The sequence below is a fragment of the Mya arenaria genome, chromosome 5 (assembly GCF_026914265.1).
Source record: "Mya arenaria isolate MELC-2E11 chromosome 5, ASM2691426v1".
In the NCBI taxonomy this organism is placed as follows: domain Eukaryota; kingdom Metazoa; phylum Mollusca; class Bivalvia; order Myida; family Myidae; genus Mya; species Mya arenaria.
The window spans coordinates 6,948,841-6,969,302 of NC_069126.1; the positions used below are offsets into that span (position 1 = coordinate 6,948,841).

Below are 20,462 nucleotides of genomic sequence, written 5' to 3' on the forward strand. Positions count from 1 at the left end.
GCCTCTAAACAGGGTGTCATTGCCAACTTTGGAGTTTATCGGGGTAACGACGGTCTCTATCGATTTCGCATCTCAGTGCAATAGTAGCGTTAAGATACGCTTGTTTAGCACTTATTTATCTACTGGACGCCGTGTAAGATTAATGCAGATAAGAAATACAGAATCTATGAGGGTCATAAAGTTGACCCGTCCTTTTATTATAAGTTGCGATAGAAAATTTCAGTTTGGGACGATTTTAGATTTAGTCATAATTAGGTAGAGCTGTTCTATAGGGGGAACGTTAGTTGATAAAGTACTGAAATATCAAATCATCCCTGATAAACTTACTTCTTTTACATATTACTTTCCGTTTATTTTTGTTTAAGTCTATAATTGATCGTTTATCAAGACATTTAATTGGGGCCATTTCCACATTTTAAACATATTAATTTTTGTATATGTGTAAAACGTTGGAGACCAGCAGGGGGCACTGTTGGGGCAACTGTGTTTCAAACCAGGTCAGGGAAAAATTACGTGAGTATGAAGTTTTCTGCCTGTGTATTATGTGTATATGTGTTCTTTAAAGTGTCTGCATTCGTGGTTAAGTAAAGACAGTCTGTATGCTTAACCATTTGCATGCATAGTTTAATGTGAACACATCTTCACAGAAACAGTTCTTATTCAGTTAAATATACAATAGCATGAAATAAACCATGATGGTAAGTTGCAAAACGTGTGATAAGCAACAGTTTTTTAATCATATTTAGATAAATTTCGTTTCATGCACAGTGTCTTTTTTATTCAGATTCTCTGTAATACCGTCTGAAAACTTGGTATTTGCCCTCATTTGTGGCCAAGTAGGAAATTTTCTATTGTTTATATTCCATTAAAAGCTTGATCGCTGACTATATTGTAGAGCGAATTGACTGACAAAGTCTCGAAATTATCATAAAAGTCCTAAATGTACATGAATAAAGGTTTGATAACTTCGACCCTAAGGCGAATAATCCCTTGCTATCAGTGCGTTCCGAACTGAGCTATCGAGGATGACATAATGAACACTTTCTAAAATATTTATTTATATTTTACGGGACCGGTTGACACAATACAAACAATAACACGATCAACAATTTGCATGTATATTGTTATGCGACGATTTGCGATCCGAACATATCCGTTTAAGTTGTTGTGTTCATCGGATGATAACCGCGGTTGCCGAAAGGCAGTTCATTTAAGGAATTGAAGTTGAGGTGTAAATATTGTAGTATCAACCTAGATCTGAGCAACTAGCCATGAAGGTTTCACTGTTGAGCTTGTTCTTGCAGTTTCCATTGTTATATTTAATACTACAATCATGTTTTCAGGTATGGGACTGCAGCTTGCCTTTGTGTCAACACAGGAGAAAGGGTAATCTGAGATTGTGACATAGTTTTGGAGGCCGATCCAGAATTTGACGTTAGGAGGCCAACGGGTTTCGACTGTATAACTACATTAAAGATCATTTGTGATTAAGAATTCACTTTCTAAGTCTGAGTCAGTCGCAAGGCGTTAGTTAATATGGACCCTGATTCGTAAATAACACCTTAAAATGAAATTGAACTCGGAACAGCACCACATTCTGACATATGAAACACCGGAAGGACTTAGTAAGGGCGTTTTTGTTGGGAATAAACTAGTTTTTGGTTTTATATCGGTTTCACGAACTGTGTTTTTGTTGTAACAGTTTCAAATAAAAAGAAAAACACCCTTTTTTGAAACTTTCAAAAAACCCTCCAGAGGTAGTTTCCTCTGTTCGTTCAATCCAAAAATTATATCATTTTGAAAAAAAAAAACATGACGGACAGTGTGTTGAAACACCATTAATAGGTTAAAACAGGCAAACGACCATCTGCTGTATCATTATTATGAAGAAATTCAGGAATAATGGCTACATGCAAAGGCACCACCGGGTTTTTGAAACTGTACACAAAAACATTCGTTTGTTACTTCAAGCACAACTTTCGACACAGGTATCCAAACCGCTGAAACCCTTGAAACCAGAACTAAAACTAGTTTAGTATCAACAAAAACGCCCTAAGTTTATGTATAACATCGTGAAATTGAAATCATATCATCATCTGCTGTACGTGGTATCAACCGGGTAATACTGATGGCCGGATCTCGGGAATCGAGCACGGATTCTTAATATGACAATATGTTCATTACCCGACGGCGGTGACCAACTGTTCACAATCGGAACAGATTGCCGGAGATTACCGAGTTATTCCGATTGTAATTGTTCGGTACGACGTTTTATCCCAATATTTCTTTCAGTGTGTAAAGTCAACTCAGGGACTGATTACCGCTCCAGCATACCAACTTGGTCCTGATAAACCTGTTATTTTCTTGCTAGAGGTACCTTTGTAATTATATGTATAGTATTTCTTACTATCATTTAAATTTTATTTTTATTGTATTATATTACAACAGATTGTATTTATTTCAACATATTTCCAGTAACTTCAATATTAACAACCCTCTTAAACCGGTCAATTCGGGCCAAGTTAACCATCATTTTAACATATTTTTAATTAGCAGATCTATTTATGTGTTTAAGGATGTGTAATGATTTACATTTTAAATGTATTTTGTGTCTATGAAGGATGACTTTTTCTGAAGATTTTTTTCTCTCTAAAATCTTGTTCACAAGTTTCCCGCTTAATTCCTGTTTACTATTGTTCCAGTACAATTCTGTTCGCACGTTTACCACTCAAATCCTATTTACTAGTTTCCCACTGAAATTCTGTTCACTAGTTCTCTATTAAAAAGGCATGCTCCCACTTAAAGCTTGTGCGACTCTTCATCTAGAGTGTTTTCGAACTATTGAAATATCTCCAGTACAAAATTGCTCCTATGACAATTGACGAAATTGCCCACTGTATACTAGTTTCCACTTCCTGTTCAGGGCGATATCCCAGTTGCAGGGGCCTGTGTCCGCTGGCTGAGAGACAACTTGGGTATCATAAAAACTGCAGAGGAAGTTGGTAAATATGAAAGCATTCTCGTTCAGCCGTAATCAGTTACAGTGTTTGTGTACCACGTTATAAATTACGTCATATATGCTACGTCGGAAGGCAACATTTTGCTTAAAATGAAGACTCCAATCAAAGATAACTTTTCTTTTACAACACCATTTAAAATGAAACAAAGGGCAGTCTATGCCGCTTAAAGAGCTCCGCATTTGTTTTATTACCGAAATTTAATAAAGTTATTAGTTTCAACACTTTGACAAACCTGTTTCCAAAATCATGTTTTGACTGTGCTCCGTCAGACGGCCGTATAGTGAAAAAGTTTGTCGAAGTGTTTAAAGAAACTAAACTCTCAATCAAACTCTGGTAATAGACCGAAGGCAGGGCTCCGTAAGCGGCGTAGACTGCGCTTTGTTTTATTTAAAATGGTGAAGAAATAGTGAAGTTATCTTTGTTTAAAGTCTTTTTTCAAATCAAAATATTGCCTTCCGAGGTAGCATTTATGACGCAATTTATCACGTGGTATACACACACTGAGTAATTATAGAAGACGAATGGATCCTCTCAAGTTTTATGAGGTCAGAGTTCGTGTTTATAGTGAAGAAATTTCTTTCTCCCTTCCAATATAAATAGATTCAAATATTTGGCCATGCTGAAAATCCTTATCTTGCCCGTGGCCAAAGATATAGAAGTACCCGAATGGAACTACTTTTTATTGTCATCACACAATTACCTCCCTTGTTGAAAGCCGTCGTTTGTAACATCATTGAAACCTTGTCTGGTGGCAATATTTGAAATTTTAAAAAAAAGATCGTTTCTCGATATATGGTCAAACATATAGAGCTCACGCTGTATTCGTGAAATAATGCTGCACTCTCCTCAGAACTCTTTTAAGAACGATTTAACTATTTACATATTGTCAATGACTAAGCGCATATCTATGACATTCACGAATTATCACATATCTATACGCAAATTATTTTCACTACCCACAGACGAGTTCAAGCGAAAAATACATTTGAACTGTAGTTTTGTTTAACTGAGGTGGGAGAACAAAGCATCTACCATGGCTGCACGTACGAGATAGGATCATCCCAACCCTCGCGCAGGGTGTTTTGCGGAGTCGGTTAACTCCGTTTCCACAAAACATTCTTCGCTCATAACTTTAGTTAACACATATTTTTAATAACTAGGGCTGTATATGTGTTTACGTATGTGTAATGATTTACATTTTAAATATATTTTGTGCCTATTAAGGATCACGTTTTCAGCAGGTTGTTTCCTAAAATTATGTTCACATGTTTCCCGCTTAAGTCCTGTTCACTAGTTTCCCCACGAAAACCCTATTCTCTTGTTTACCACTATAGTCAGGTTTCCACTAAAAGCCTGTGCGACGTTTCATCAAGAGTGCTTTTGTACATAGGAGCGCTTTTTCAACAGCAGTACTGCACTATCAGAAAATCTCTCCTAAGTACAAAGTTGCTCCTACGACATTGGACGAAACTGCCGTCTGTATACTAGTTTCCCACTTCCTGTTCAGGGCGTTATCCCAGTTGCAGGGGCCTGTGTCCGCTGGCTGAGAGACAACTTCCCGTTCAGGCGTTATAAGTAATTATAGAAGATGTTTTGATCCTTTCAAGTTTAATGGGGTCAGAAGTTCGTGTATTAAAGAAAGAAAAAAAAATTTTCTCCCACCCTAGATGGGTAGATCCAAATATTTTGCTATGCTGGAAATCCTTTCCTCCCACCTCAGATAAGTAGATCCAAAATTGTTACCATGCTAGAAATTCTTATCTTATCTAAAACAAATACCCGTATGGAACTACTTTTTTATTGACATCACACACTTACATCCCTTGCTGGAGACCGTCTTCTGTGGCATCATGGACACCTTGTTTTGTTGCAATATTTCAAATCCTAATTATTTTTTTCTCGCTTCAAATGGCACCATATTTTTTACACGTTCTGTTTAAAAAATAATGCTGCACTCTCCTCAGAATTATTTTAAGAACGATTTGACTATAAACATAATCTGAATCACTGCGCGCATATCCATGACAACCACGAATTATCACATATATATACACATTTATTTTCACTACGCAAAAAAGAGTTCCAGCGAAAAAATATGTTTTTACTCTATTTCGTTTAACTGAGGTTGGAGAAAAAGCATCTACCATAGCCGCTCTTGTAAGTAAGGTTTATCCCAACACTCGCGCAGGGTGTTCTAAGGAAACTCGGTAAACCTAGTTTTTGCAAAACGCTCGGGTTTGGATGAACCTTTCTTACACTCTCGGATATGGAAGATACTTATAATCCTGATCACGGGCAAAGACAAAAATGTACCCGTCTCGGACTACTTTTTGATTGTCATAACGCAATTACCTCCCTTGTTGAATACCGCCGCCTGTAGTACCATGGAAACCTTGTCTAGTGGCAGTATTTTAAATCCAATCTGATCATTTCTCGCTTCAAATGACACCAACAAGGTTTCCACACTGCATTCAAGAAATAATTCAAGAAATAATGCTGCTCCTTATTTTAAATCACTGCGCGCATATCTATGACAACCACAAATTATCACATATCTATACGCGAATTTTTTTTCACTACGCACAAAAAAAGTTCCAGCGAAAAAATACATTTTAACTTTATTTTGTTAAAATGAGGTGGGAGAAAAGGCATCTACTATGGCCGCTCATGTAAAACACTCGCGCTGTGTGTTCTGCAATCGGGTTGGGATGATTACTGCCTACACTCTTGGCCATAGAAGATACTTATATGCAGCCATAGTCAATGATAAGTGGTCATAAAAAGTTATATATGATATGGTGTTTCAATATGCTAGAAAGCGTTAGTAACGCTGTAGAAAATGGGATGATAAAAGTCTGGAATTAAAACAGATGTTCAAATAGTATCTGTATGTAGCCATGCATTAAATAAATTAATTTACTTTCAGACATGTTCGCCAGTAAGGTTAACAGCACCCATGGTTGCTATTTCGCACCGTTCTTCAGTGGACTGTATTTCCCGGACTGGGAAAACGACGCCAGAGGGTACAATTTAACTATTAAGCTTTAAGCGCGTATGCTTTTCGGAAAAAGTCTAGGAATTGGCGTTTGGCTTGAGCCATGGTCTCATCGTCGTCATTACATTACTCAAGCTACAATCAGTGATTTTTCTTGGTGCAATTTTCTGCCTTCTAAAGGCCGTTTCTCATTGCTTAGCAACTGTCATTTCATAATATTTTCCCATTCGAGAAATAAGTACAGCGTTCTTTAATGTTGATAAAGGCAATGTTTTTCTTGAACAAAAACAACACAAATATGATAAGGCTATCTCTTTTACAGTATAATGTATAAATAAAAGAGTAAACACATGTATAATTTCTATAATATTAGCTATTATATATCTTGATTTTGTTTTTTCCCCAAAGTATATTCTTTTCCCAAATTGAAAGGCATAGGCTGTGGAAATAATTCCAAAAACATTTCACTGACAACATTAATCGGGTAAGGCCTCCATTCCAAAGCGGACGGACTTTTCCATTTATTTGAATTGCAGTTGTCACTTATTCTCCTTTGTTTTAATGGACTCTTAATTGTTTTCCTTTTATAAAGACTTATAACAGACGGTAGTGACGTCATGTACTTTTAAGAGAATGTTTAAATAATTTAGAGTATCGTACTTGTGTCGAAAGTGCCTTTATAATCAAATGTTCTGTTGTCAGCATCATCTGCGGTCTGTCATCATTCACCCGGAAGGAGCACATTTGCAGAGCGGCCCTGGAGTCCGTTTGTTTCCAAGCGAAGCAGGTAAGACGAATAGTTGTTATGACTCGTATAGATTCTTAGTTTAACACAGTATGTAATGTCGCGAGTTACCGTTGACCATTTCAACTGGGACCAATAACAAATCCTAATCCTATATATCATCGAGGAATCGCACATCAGTTAATGATTTTCATTATTTCTACTAGACATTGGCCAGAAAGGCCTATGCGATGGCGTGGTGTCCGTCGTGCCTGCATGCGTTCGTTAACAATTCATGTGAACGCGATAAAGTCTTCAGAAAACCAGCCAGATGCGACCATACATGACTGGATTATAGCCATTGGAATTGGCAACATTTCAGTAATCAATAGAGCCGCCATATCAACATTGCAAAAAATATGTTACAAGACTCTTATCCAAAGAGTCAGTATTCTTCCCGGCATAAGTGATCACGATATTGTCCAAATTCAAGTCAACACTTCTGTAAGAACCCTTTCCCAGAAACCTCGGTCTATATCTCTTTATAAGAAAGCAAATTGGGATGGGATGAAACAGGAACTGGATGCTTACCATCAGGCAATGCTTGAAAGTGGTAAATACTCCTCTCATAATGCTGAACATCTATGGGATAATTTTCATTCCACTCTCACTTCTCTTACAAAGAAATTTATCCCTTCTAAACTCTCTAGCACCAGAAATAATCTTCCCTGGGTCAATCAAAAACTCAAAAGACTTGCTAGAAAGAGAGATAGAGCCTACCGAAAACAGCGTAAATCAGGGAAAGCTGAAGATAGAAAGAGAATTCTTGATTTAAAACATCTACTCAGAACATCCATCAAAGTATCCTACCAAAGTTATCTTGAAGACATTCTCAACATAGCATCTAAGGATCAAACCTCCAAACCTAACACGAAAAAACTATTTACGCTTCTCAAGCATTCCCAACAAGATTCAGCCTCTGTTGCACCCTTACGTAAACAGAATTCGGTCCACCAGGACGACACAGCAAAAGCAACTATCCTAAATGAGCAATTTCAGTCATTTTTTAGCTCAAAATATTCCAATAGTCTCAGGTCCCTTTGTAACATGAAACTCCAAGACATCCCTAACACAGGCAAACCTCAAAATACAATGCCAGACATAACAGTCACAGCAAAGGGGATTGAGAAACTTCTATCAAGCTTAAATCCACACAAAGCATCAGGCCCTGATCATATTAAGCCTGTCATCCTGAAAAACCTTTCGACTTCACTGTCACCAATTTTGAAACATCTCTTCCAAAAGTCTCTTGACTCTGGAATTCTACCCCAAATTTGGAAGGATGCAAATGTGGCTCCTATTTACAAAAAGGGGGAACGCTCAGACCCCGCAAACTACAGGCCCATTTCCCTCACATGTGTTCTGTGCAAAACACTAGAACATATAGTCACATCCTCCATTTCAAAACACCTTACTAAGCTCTATGCCTTTTATGAACTCCAACATGGCTTTATGGAAAAGCGCTCTTGCGAATCCCAGTTCCTTATGCTGGTAGATGATCTTGTCAAATCCCTCCATAACAAAAAGCAAACTGATCTAATTTTGCTTGACTTCAGCAAGGCGTTCGACAAGTCAGTCACGAGAAACTTGCTCTCAAACTTCATGGCTATGGCATCAGAGGCCCTGCTCTTAAATGGATTAAGGGGTTTCTAGATAACAGACGTCAGACTGTTGTTGTCAATGGGTCCTCATCAGAACCCATACCCGTCTCATCTGGAGTCCCCCTCGGGGATCTGTACTGGGGCCACTTCTCTTCTTAGTCTACATTAATGACCTTCCTTAGAATGTTCAATCCAAAGTCAGACTATTTGCTGATGATACTGCCATTTATTTAACTCTGTCAAAATCAACACAATCAGAAATTCTCCAAAAAGATCTTGATACACTTAAACATTGGAGCCATGAATGGGACATGGAATTTAACCCATCTAAATGTCAAGTCTTTCACATAACAAGGGCCAAAAACCCAATTCCAACACAGTACACTCTTCACCATTGCTTACTAGAATCTGTATCCTCAGCAAAATATCTTGGTGTTGATCTGTCCTCAGATCTATCATGGGACACACACATAAATCGCATCTCTAAAAAGGCAAACAACACATTGGGCTTCCTGAGGAGAAACGTGAAGGTACACTCTGAACCACTGAAATCTTCTGCCTACAAAGTTCTTGTCCGCCCACAGCTTGAATATTGCTCTACAGTTTGGTGTCCTTTCACTAATACCCACATATACCAACTCGAATCTGTCCAACGTAGGGCTGCCAGATGGGCCAAACATGACTATGGACAAACATCTAGTGTCACTGACATGATGCAGTCTTTACAGTGGCGTAGGCTTGTTCATAGAAGAATAGATAATAGGCTTTCTCTTATGTACAAAATAACACATAACCTAATAGCAATCCCTATCTCTGGCTACCTTATCCCACTGACAAGACCATCTCGACATTATCACAGCTCCTCTTACAGATTAATATCTGCCACCATCGACTACTACAAATTCTCATTATTCCCAGGAGCTGTCTTCCATTTGAACAACCTCCCACCCAACATAGTGGCCTGCCCTACCCTGGAGCAGTTCAATCAGGCTGTCTGCCAGATTGAACAAATCTCGCCATAGGGAACTATCAAAACTCTTTTTATTTTTAAACCTAATCTGTACCACCTTTTTTAACTTTGTTTTTGAAAAAGTACTGTTTCTTTCACAACTTTTACTAACATTCTTGCAGCTTTACGCGCAATTGTCTAGGTCCCCAGTAGGGGTTTGACATTAATGGAAGATAGAAGATAGATAGACTGTAATGGCGGCGCCCATAAACTAACATGAAATGTGAGCTGTCAGTATGTTGCCTATTACCTTATTTATTAATGCTCTGGATAGAAAATGACCGAATAAGCCATGACAGTAGAGCATAGGCCACCATGGGCCTCTGGTTTATTGTTCATTTCAAATTGGGTTTTGCGCAACAGGATGACGTGTTTTCTAAAATATTTGGGTTTTATGCAACAGGATGACGTGTTTTCTAGAATAAATCGTTTTAGCTTAACATAGTTATATCGTTTTCATTTAATTTTCGATGTTGCACTTTTAACCTTATCAACCACAGGGGATCGTCACATAGCTTGGAAACTAAAATATGGCACTTCAGTCCTTTGATATTCATTAAAAAGTAATAATAAGATATTGCAGTAAAATTATGAGTGTTTAACTTGAACAAAAATATAACTGTTATATGTAAATAAAATTGAGTTATTATGTCTTTATATCCCCAAAACAACATTGCCATAAACACCGTCTAACATTTCCTAAAATAATTGACAAAATCTTACACCTTTGAAACTGCGATATATGTGAAAGGCTATAAGCTACAAGAAAGAAACATAACGTTTACGACAGTTCGTGCTAAAATTCCATCAACATACAAAATGCTCAGACTCAACACTGAACAAAAAACAAATAACGATTCAAGAGATTCGAGAACTACGAAAAATCATCCCCCCCCCTCGGTAAAGCACGTTAATTACAGACTGACATGCAAACTTCGCGCATGCACTACAATAATTATCATCCCCACCGTTTTGAATTCGATAATTCAGCGGCATTTTTATCCGGAACGAGTGTGTTTTTTCGAGCGGTAAATCTACTTTCACTAGACAGTGCGTGAAACAAAAATGTAAACATACACTATTGTATTCATATTAGAATATGCTTCATATCAAATTTCAATGAAATTGATCAATAATTAAATTGAACTCCACTGAATACTATTTGTCACGCACCGTTACTAAATCTATACAAGATCATTGCTTAGGCGTTGTGCTCTGCCTACGCAATCCCTGGTGTTTACTTGTGCGCTGTCATGTGTGTTTCTTATGTCTTGGTTCGTTTATTGTCAAGCCTGTGTGGTGTGTGTGTGACATAGTTGTCACAATGGCGGTTCAGTTTATGTGCGCGCGTCCATGCGGTAGTGCATGAAAGTTCACAGTTATGAGGTGGCGTGTCGCGCACAACTCCCAGCTAGGTCTGTAAATCAAAGTTTCAGGTCACCCTAAGAGGTAAAATGTTGAAATGATCCTGTGCGGGCTGTATCTTGACAATGCAATATAGGATTTTTTTTTTTAAAATGCCATGAAGGTTTACAATGATAAAGTGGCGTGTCGCACACAGTTCCCAGGTCTGTAATTAAAGGTCACGCTTGGAAGTGAAAGGTTGAAAGGATCCTTGTCCGGATGTATCTTGACCATGCAATAAAGGATTATGAAAAAAATGCCATGAAGGTTTAGACAGGATATGAGGTGGCGTGTCGCGCACAGTTCCCATGTCTGTAATTAAAGGTCACGCTTGGAGGTCAAAGGTTGAAAGGATCCTTGTCCGGATGTATTTTGAATATGCAGTAAAGGATTATAAAAAGAAATGCCATGAACGTTCAACAGGATGTGTGGCGTGTCGCGCACAAAACCCAGGTCTGTACCTCAAAATGTCAAAGTCGGGCTTAGAGGTCAAATTTTCAAATGGTCCTTGTCCAGGCTGTAACTTGACCATGCATGACACGATTTTGGTAACAAAATATTCGGTTTTCAATCGAGAATACTTTTAATGACGAAGTCAATCGGAACACCTCGGCCAGTATCGAACAGAATAGACTCGAAGCTTGCCGGAGATGGCCGAGTTGTTACGATTGATGACGAAGTGCGATTGTCATTCCGTGTATACATCAATTGTACATAATAAAGATACTTAACGTGTTAAGCATTATCTTAACGACTTCACGAGGTCTTCCCGAGGGCTCAGCACGTTTCCCTCTTCAATAAGTTAAGATAATATTAAAGAAATCAGTTTCTATTTTCATTTTTTTGTTTGACTACATCAGATGATTGACGCCGTGGCCGTGGACGCGGGTGTGCAGCTGACTTCCATCAAGGTGGACGGCGGCATGGTGGCGTCTGACACGCTCATGCAACTTCAGGCAGACATCTCCGGATGTGACGTCCGTAAGTCATCTTATGGTAATAATTGAAAGGTCGTTAAAAATGTACTGAATATTATTGGTTCTAACAAGACGAAGTAAAAAAGGCAAGTTAATTTAATTTTTGTTTACCTTTTGCACGTTTTGTGCATTTCAGTAAATTGGCATCTCCTTTCGCATTCAATTAATTAAAGGTATATTTTCCGTCAGTGCGGCCCGTGATGCAAGAGACGACCGCGCTGGGGGCCGCCATCTGCGCGGGGATTGCCCTGGGTGTCTGGGACGTTGAGTCGACGAAACAGGAAATTCGGGACACCTTCCGGAGCGCCGTGAGCAGCGAGGAAAGAGAGGTGCGGTTCTCCAGATGGCATGAGGCCGTCCGCCGGTGTCGTCACTGGGTTCCAGCCGGAAGTGTCATTTGATTAACATTAACAATTATTACATGTCAAATACTCAGAATTAAGAAATTCTCATTTGGCCGATAAAAACCGACATTACCGATCTATTGGACCTGGGTGTAGTATTTGTTATTGGTTCCAGATTGGACACACATGGGTACGAACATGGTTTTGCAGAAATAAACATTTTACTCATTTATTAAATAGTTATTGGTGCCGATAAATCATTTTTCCTTTTCCTTTATTTTAACTACATGTAACTTAAAAGTTGTATGCATTGGCAGCCAATTGTAAAAAAAAATCACTAATAAGTTGTCCACATGTCATCTTTTGGCTAGATGGCACATCTCAATGCATTCGGAACTCCTCGGCCATTTTATCGAAAACAACCTCGGATGTATGCAGGTACATCAGTTGAAGTAGTTCGTAAACTTTTGAATTATATCATTAATTAAATGTAGTGTTTTAGAGTTGTATTTATTGATCTAAGTTTAATTTGATTGCCATTAAATTGTATTATTGCAAACATAATTAAGAATCCCAAGAGTAATGTCACAAAGTTTAACTGCTAAATAAAATTACTACGCGATCTACTTGCAGCGGACTTAAACATACCACTTTTTGAGTATTTTAACCGTCCAAATACATCCGAGGTTGTTTTTGAAAAAAATGGCCGAGGAGTTCCGAATGATCTCAATGATTTGCTTGTTAATAATGTATGAGCTGTTTCAGCCCCTATATGCACAGGAGCAGGGTGCGTTGTTATGCTTGTTCTAGTTAAAGTTTCCCAAATCATTGTTAATATCCCTGGGAATATTTTTGTGTTTTTAACCAGGTATTCAACGTTATTAGAATGGGGATATCGTTAGGCGGGCGGGCGTTAAAGCTTGGTATTTGCTCAATAACTTAATCTAGCATTAATGAAAGTTAGTGTGTATTTAGCTTATGTGAAGAGCTAGCTTGGGGTTACTTTTGAGGGGGGGGGCACTGGGTCAAGGTCAAGGTCACTGTCACTAAAAAAATAGTGCATAGTAATGAAAGTTGGTTTGTAGGTATCTTGTGTAAATAGCTAGCTTGGGATTGCTTCTGAGGGATTAGGGTCAAGGTCTAGTAACTGTGACTTAATTAGGAAAAATGGTTTCCGCCCATTAACTTAAGTAAAAATTGATGGATAATAATGAAAGTTTGTCTGTAGAAAGCTTATGTGAAAACTAGCTTGGAATTGCTTTTGAGAAGGGTTTGGTCAAGGTCACTATAACTTAAAATAGAAAATGGTTTCCGACCGATTACTTAAGTAAAACTTGATGTATAGTGATGAAAGTTGGTGTGTAGGTAGCTATATGAAGAGCAAGCTTGGGATTGCTTTTGAGGGCGGGTCAAGGTCACTGTCGCTAAAAATAGGAAAATGTCGGAAACATTGATTCCGCCCAATAACTTAAGCTAGCAGTAATGGATATTAATGAAAGTTGGTGTGCAAGTAGCTTATGTGAAGAGCTAGCTTGGGATTGCTTTTGAAGATCGCCAGGTCAATGTCAATGCCACTGTTACTAAAAATAGGAAAATGGTTTCCGCCTAATAACTTAAGCTAGAATTGATGAATGGTAATGAAAGTTGGTTTGTAAGTTACTTGTGTGAAGAGCTAGGTTTGGATAGCTTATGAGGGTATGGGGTCAATGTCAATGCCACTGTTACTAGAATAGAAAAATGGTTTCCGCTAAACATTTTTAGTTAGAATTGATGGATAGTGATGAAAGTTGGCGTGTAGGTAGCGTATGTGAAGAGCTAGCTTGGGATTGTTTTTTGAGGGCATGGTCAAGGTGACTGTAACTAAAAATAGAAAAATACTTTTGCCCAATTAAATTAGACTGCTACTTTTTCTTAACTCATACAAGAAATTGATTGGCTAAAATGTTCTGATTGCCCATATCAAAAACCTGGTGTTGTTGCATTGTGGCATTTCTAGTTGGTCATTGGCTGGGAGGCGTCATGGGGGCTGGGAGACAGGTAGTGGCATAACAACGCACCCCTGTTCTACTACATATATATTGATTGTGACAGATTTTTCTTTGTTTGAAATTTAGGTGTTTATCATTGTTATCGTTAAAATCAGAGCACATTGTTACTTTGATTAACTTCATGAAGTTTGAAGTTGATGTCTTCAATGATTGTAAAAAAATGATGAAATAATAACAATGTTGATAAAAGGGTCACATAAGGAACATTTCTATGAAAATATTTTAAGAATGTGCCAATGTTTTCTGAAGAGAAATTTTTCAGTTTTCCTTAATGACATACATTGTATAGTGAAAACTAGCCACAACCCTGGCGGCTATGATTTTTTTATGAATCAACAGTGGGTGAATGAAATTAACAGAGGGTCACCTTAGGAACATTTCTGTGAATTTATTTTGAAATCTGGTCACATTAGCGAAAAGTAGTTCGCCCCTGGAGGCCATGGGGCAAAGTTAATCACCTAAGGAAAATTTCTTGATAATTATTTGGAAATCTAACCAGAAGAGTTTTTCCTATCGGTTGTCATGGCAACCAGCGTTCTGCATGGAACAACTTTTATCTGGAAGTGGACCACCCAAGGAACATTCCTGTGAAGGTTTGTTGAAATTGTGTCAGTGGTTTAGGAGAAAATGTTAATTGAAGGAAAATGTTAACAAAACAATGGACATCATCATATTACAATAGCTCATGCGGAGCACTTAGTAAATAGCTAATAGTAAAATTTTGTCTTTGTGGATAGCTGCTCTGACAAACTGCACCAGTGAGTCGTATTCAACAATGCCAGTGCTTCGCGTGTCCGCAAGCCCTCTGTTCTAAACGTATGGACGTGTGATTTCCTGAAGAATCCAAGTTGGCTGCAAATAGTGCATTTCTAATGTTGGTCACGATGTCTCGAGGTAGATTGCTTTGTCATTAATCAGCAAAAAAACATTGTATGCGCCATTGTTAATACAGTATACATGTAGTGCAGGTAAAACATCTGTTTAATGCTTGAGAAACAGTTTTAGTGGGTAATGATTTGAAACAAGCACCTAAACACGTTTATTATTACAAAACTTAATCATATACATGAGACTTTATTTTCAGTGTCTGTTTTCATATTTTTTATTAAGTCTATGGTGAAATACTTCTCACTGGCAAATACTTTCAAGATAACCCATCTTAACAAGAGTTTTCACAGTATGTGATGAAAAGCCCTGAATATCCATCATGTTCAATATATTATGCAATTACTAATAATTATGCCTATGTTCAAGAAGAGCTATTAACTTTAAAATATTAAATGCTGTGGAGGATTTACATCAATGGATACAATTTGATTTGCAGTATTGCAAACAAAATTTCAGAAAACTGTTTTAGCTGTACAGGTATTACTTAATTATATGCGCACATCATCAAATATTTCACATTTAAAAATTAAAAATGATGTCGTTCATCACTTTTTTAACTTAAACAAAGTTCTAAATAATTATCCCAATGTTTTTTATGCAAATGTCCGAGTAAAAACCAATCTTTACTAGTGTAGAAAAGTCTAAACAAACACCATAGTCCTTTCATGACCTTTTGACCCCCTGCCATAACAAACACAATAGCCCTTTCAGGACCTTTTGAGCCCCTGCCATAACAAACACAATAGCCCTTTCAGGACCTTTTGAACCCCTGCCATAACAAACACCGTAGTCCTTTCATGACCTTTTGACCCCCTGCCATAACAAACACAATAGCCCTTTCAGGACCTTTTGACCCCCTGCCATAACAAACACAATAGCCCTTTCAGGACCTTTTGAACCCCTGCCATACCAAACACCATAGTCCTTTCAGGACCTTTTGAACCCCTGCCTAAACAAACACCATAGTCCTTTCAGGACCTTTTGAACCCCAGCCATAACAAACACCATAGTCCTTTCAGGACCTTTTGAACCCCAGCCATAACAAACACCATATCCCTTTCATGACCTTTTGAAACCTTGCCTTCACAAACACCATAGTCCTTTCCGGACCTTTTCAACCCCAGCCTTCACAAACACCATAGTCCTTTCAGGACCTTTGAACCCCTGCCTTCACAAACACCATAGTCCTTTCAGGACCTTTTGAACCCCTGCCTTAACAAACACCATAGTCCTTTCCGGACCTTTTGAACCCCTGCCTAAACAAACACCATAGTCCTTTCCGGACCTTTTGAACCCCTGCCATAGCAAACACCATAGTCCTTTCAGGACCTTTTGAACCCCAGCCATAACAAACACCATATCCCTTTCATGACCTTTTGAACCCCTGCCTTCACAGACACCATAGTCCTTTCCGGACCTTTTGAACCCCTGCCATAACACCATAGTCCTTTCAGGACCTTTTGAACCCCTGCCTAAACAAACACCATAGTCCTTTCAGGACCTTTTGAACCCCAGCCATAACAAACACCATAGTCCTTTCAGGACCTTTTGAACCCCTGCCTTCACAAACACCATTGTCCTTTCAGGTCCTTTTGACCCCCAGCCATAACAAACACCATAGTCCTTTCATGACCTTTTGAACCCCTGCCTTAACAAACACAATAGTCTTTTGCGGACCTTTTGAACCCCTGGCTTACCGTGCATCTTAATCATTTCCTGACCTTTTGAACCCCTGCCTTAACAAACACCATAGTACTTTCCAGACCTTTTGAACCCCAGCCTTTACAAACACCATAGTGCTTTCCTGACCTTTTGAACCCCTGCCTTCACTAACACCATAGTCCTTTCTAGACCTTTTGAACCCCTGCCTTCTTAAACACCATAGTCCATTCCGGACATTTTGATCCCCTGCTTTAACAAACATCATAGTCCTTACTGGACCTTTTGAACCCCTGCCTTCACAAACGCCATAGTGCTTTCCTGGCCGTTTGAACACCTGCCTTAACAAACACCATAGTACTTTCCGGACCTTTTGAACCCCAGCCTTTACAAACACCATAGTGCTTTCCTGACCTTTTGAACCCTTGCCTTCACTAACACCATAGTCCTTTCTAGACCTTTTGAACCCCTGCCTTCTTAAACACCATAGTCCATTCCGGACATTTTGATCCCCTGCCTTAACAAACATCATAGTCCTTACCGGACCTTTTGAACCCCTGCCTTCACAAACGCCATAGTGCTTTCCTGGCCGTTTGAACACCTGCCTTAACAAACACCATAGTACTTTCCGGACCTTTTGAACCCCAGCCTTTACAAACACCATAGTGCTTTCCTGACCTTTTGAACCCCTGCCTTCACTAACACCATAGTCCTTTCTAGACCTTTTGAACCCCTGCCTTCTTAAACACCATAGTCCATTCCGGACATTTTGAACCCCTGCTTTAACAAACATCATAGTCCTTACCGGACCTTTTGAACCCCTGCCTTCACAAACGCCATAGTGCTTTCCTGGCCGTTTCAACACCTGCCTTCACTAACAACATAGTCCTTTCCAGATCTTTTGAACCCCTGCCTTCACAAACACCATAGTCCTTTCCTGACCTTTTGAACCCTTGCCTTCACAAACACCATAGTCCTTTCAGGACCTTTTGAACCCCTGCCTTAACAAACACCATCGTCCTTTCAGGACCTTTTGAACCCCAGCCTTCACAAACACATTAGTGCTTTCCAGACCTTTTGAACCGCTGCCTTCAAAAACACCATAGTCCTTTCAGGTCCTTTTGAAACCCTGCCTTAACAAACACCATTGTCCTTTCCTGACCTTTTGAACCCCAGCCATAACAAACACCATAGTCCTTTCCTGACCTTTTGAACCCCTGCCTTCACAAGCAAGATAGTCCTTTCAGGACCTTTTGAACCCCTGCCATTACAAACACCATAGTCCTTTCAGGACTTTTTGAACCTTAGCCTTCACAAACACCATAGTCCTTTCAGGACCTTTTGAACCCATGCCTTCACAAACACCACATTCCTTTCAGGACCTTTTCAACCCCTGCCTTAACAAACACCATAGTCCTTTCAGGACCTTTTGAACCTCAGCCTTCAAAAACACCATAGTCCTTTCCTGACCTTTTGAACCCCTGCCTTCACAAGCAAGATAGTCCTTTCAGGACCTTTTGAACCCCTGCCATTACAAACACCATAGTCCTTTCAGGACTTTTTGAACCTTAGCCTTCACAAACACCATAGTCCTTTCAGGACCTTTTGAACCCCTGCCTACACAAACACAGTAGTCCTTTCAGGACCTTTTGAACCCCTGCCTTAACAAACACCATAGTCCTTTCAGGACCTTTTGAACCTCAACCTTCAAAAATACCATAGTCCTTTCCTGACCTTTTGAACCCCTGCCTTCAGAAGCACGATAGTCCTTTCAAGACCTTTTGAACCCCTGCCATAACAAACACCATAGTACTTTCCGGACCTTTTGAACCCCAGCCTTTACAAACACCATAGTGCTTTCCTGACCTTTTGAACCCCTGCCTTCACTAACACCATAGTCCTTTCTAGACCTTTTGAACCCCTGCCTTCTTAAACACCATAGTCCATTCCGGACCTTTTGAACCCCTGCTTTAACAAACATCATAGTCCTTACCGGACCTTTTGAACCCCTGCCTTCACAAACGCCATAGTGCTTTCATGGCCGTTTGAACACCTGCCTTCACTAACAACATAGTCCTTTCCAGATCTTTTGAACCCCTGCCTTCACAAACACCATAGTCCTTTCCTGACCTTTTGAACCCTTGCCTTCACAAACACCATAGTCCTTTCCGGACATTTTGAACCCCTGCCTTAACAAACACCATCGTCCTTTCAGGACCTTTTGAACCCCAGCCTTCACAAACACATTAGTGCTTTCCAGACCTTTTGAACCCCTGCCTTCACAAACACCATAGTCCTTTCAGGTCCTTTTGAAACCCTGCCTTAACAAACACCATTGTCCTTTCCTGACCTTTTGAACCCCTGCCATAACAAACACCATAGTCCTTTCAGGACCTTTTGAACCCCTGTCATAACAAAAACCATAGTCCTTTCAGGACCTTTTGAACCCCTGCCAGCACAAACACCATAGTCCTTTCAGGACCTTTTGAACCCCTGCCTTCACAAACACCGTAGTCCTTTCAGGACCTTTTGAACCCCAGCCTTCACAAACACCATAGTCCTTTCAGGACCTTTTGAACCCATGCCTTCACAAACACCATATTCCTTTCAGGACCTTTTCAATCCCTGCCTTAACAAACACCATAGTCCTTTCAGGACCTTTTGAACCTCAGCCTTCAAAAACACCATAGTCCTTTCCTGACCTTTTGAACCCCTGCCTTCACAAGCAAGATAGTCCTTTCAGGACCTTTTGAACCCCTGCCATTACAAACACCATAGTCCTTTCAGGACTTTTTGAACCTTAGCCTTCACAAACACCATAGTCCTTTCAGGACCTTTTGAACCCTAGCCTTCACAAACACCATAGTCCTTTCAGGATCTTTTGAACCCCTGCCTTCACAAACACCATAGTCCTTTCAGGACCTTTTGAACCCCTGCCTTAACAAACACCATAGTCCTTTCAGGACCTTTTGAACCTCAGCCTTCAAAAATACCATAGTCCTTTCAGGACCTTTTGAACCCCTGCCTTCAGAAGCACGATAGTCCTTTCAAGACCTTTTGAACCCCTGCCATAACAAACACCATAGTCCTTTCAGGACCTTTTGAACCTCAGCCTTCACAAACACCATAGTCCTTTCAGGACCTTTTGAACCCCTGCCTTCACAAACACCATAGTCCTTTCAGGACCTTTTGAACCCCTGCCTTCACTAACACCATAGTCCTTTCCGGACCTTTTGAACCCCTGCCTTAACAAACATCATCGTCCTTTCAGGACCTTTTGAACCCTTGCCTTCACAAACACCATAGTGCTTTCCTGACCTTTTGAACCCAAGCCTTAACAAACACCACTGTCCTTTCAGGAGCTTTTGAACCCCTGCCTTCACAAACACCATAGTCCTTTCTGGACCTTTTGAACCCCTGCCATAACAAACACCATAGTCCTTTCCTGACCTTTTGAATCCCTGCCTTCACAAACACCAAAGTCCTTTTCGGACCTTTTGAACCCCTGCCATAACAAACACCATAGTCCTTTCCTGACCTTTTGAACCCATGCCATAACAAACACCATAGTCCTTTCCGGACCTTTTGAACCCCTGCCATAACAAACACCATAGTCCTTTCAGGACCTTTTGAACCCCTGCCTTAACAAACACCATAGTCCTTTCCGGACCTTTTGAACCCCTGCCATTACAAACACCATAGTCCTTTCAGGACCTTTTGAACCTCAGCCCTC

General features: G+C 39.6%; 1 protein-coding gene across 3 annotated transcripts in view; it reads left to right on the forward strand.

Moving 5' to 3' along the window:
* LOC128234527 (glycerol kinase-like) overlaps positions 1-12,383 on the forward strand; it is a 29,468-nt gene extending 17,085 nt beyond the window's left edge. For 2 of the 3 annotated variants that reach the window (XM_052948788.1, XM_052948789.1), the window contains 8 exons: positions 446-513; positions 1,344-1,386; positions 2,293-2,373; positions 2,924-3,002; positions 5,947-6,043; positions 6,718-6,802; positions 11,674-11,794; positions 11,980-12,383. In XM_052948788.1, coding sequence (XP_052804748.1) covers positions 446-513; positions 1,344-1,386; positions 2,293-2,373; positions 2,924-3,002; positions 5,947-6,043; positions 6,718-6,802; positions 11,674-11,794; positions 11,980-12,191 — 786 coding nt within the window. In that variant the 3' untranslated portion in view covers positions 12,192-12,383. The remainder of the gene's footprint in view (positions 1-445; positions 514-1,343; positions 1,387-2,292; positions 2,374-2,923; positions 3,003-5,946; positions 6,044-6,717; positions 6,803-11,673; positions 11,795-11,979) is intronic. The other variant, XM_052948790.1, reaches the window with a different exon arrangement.
* Positions 12,384-20,462: the final 8,079 nt, after the last annotated feature.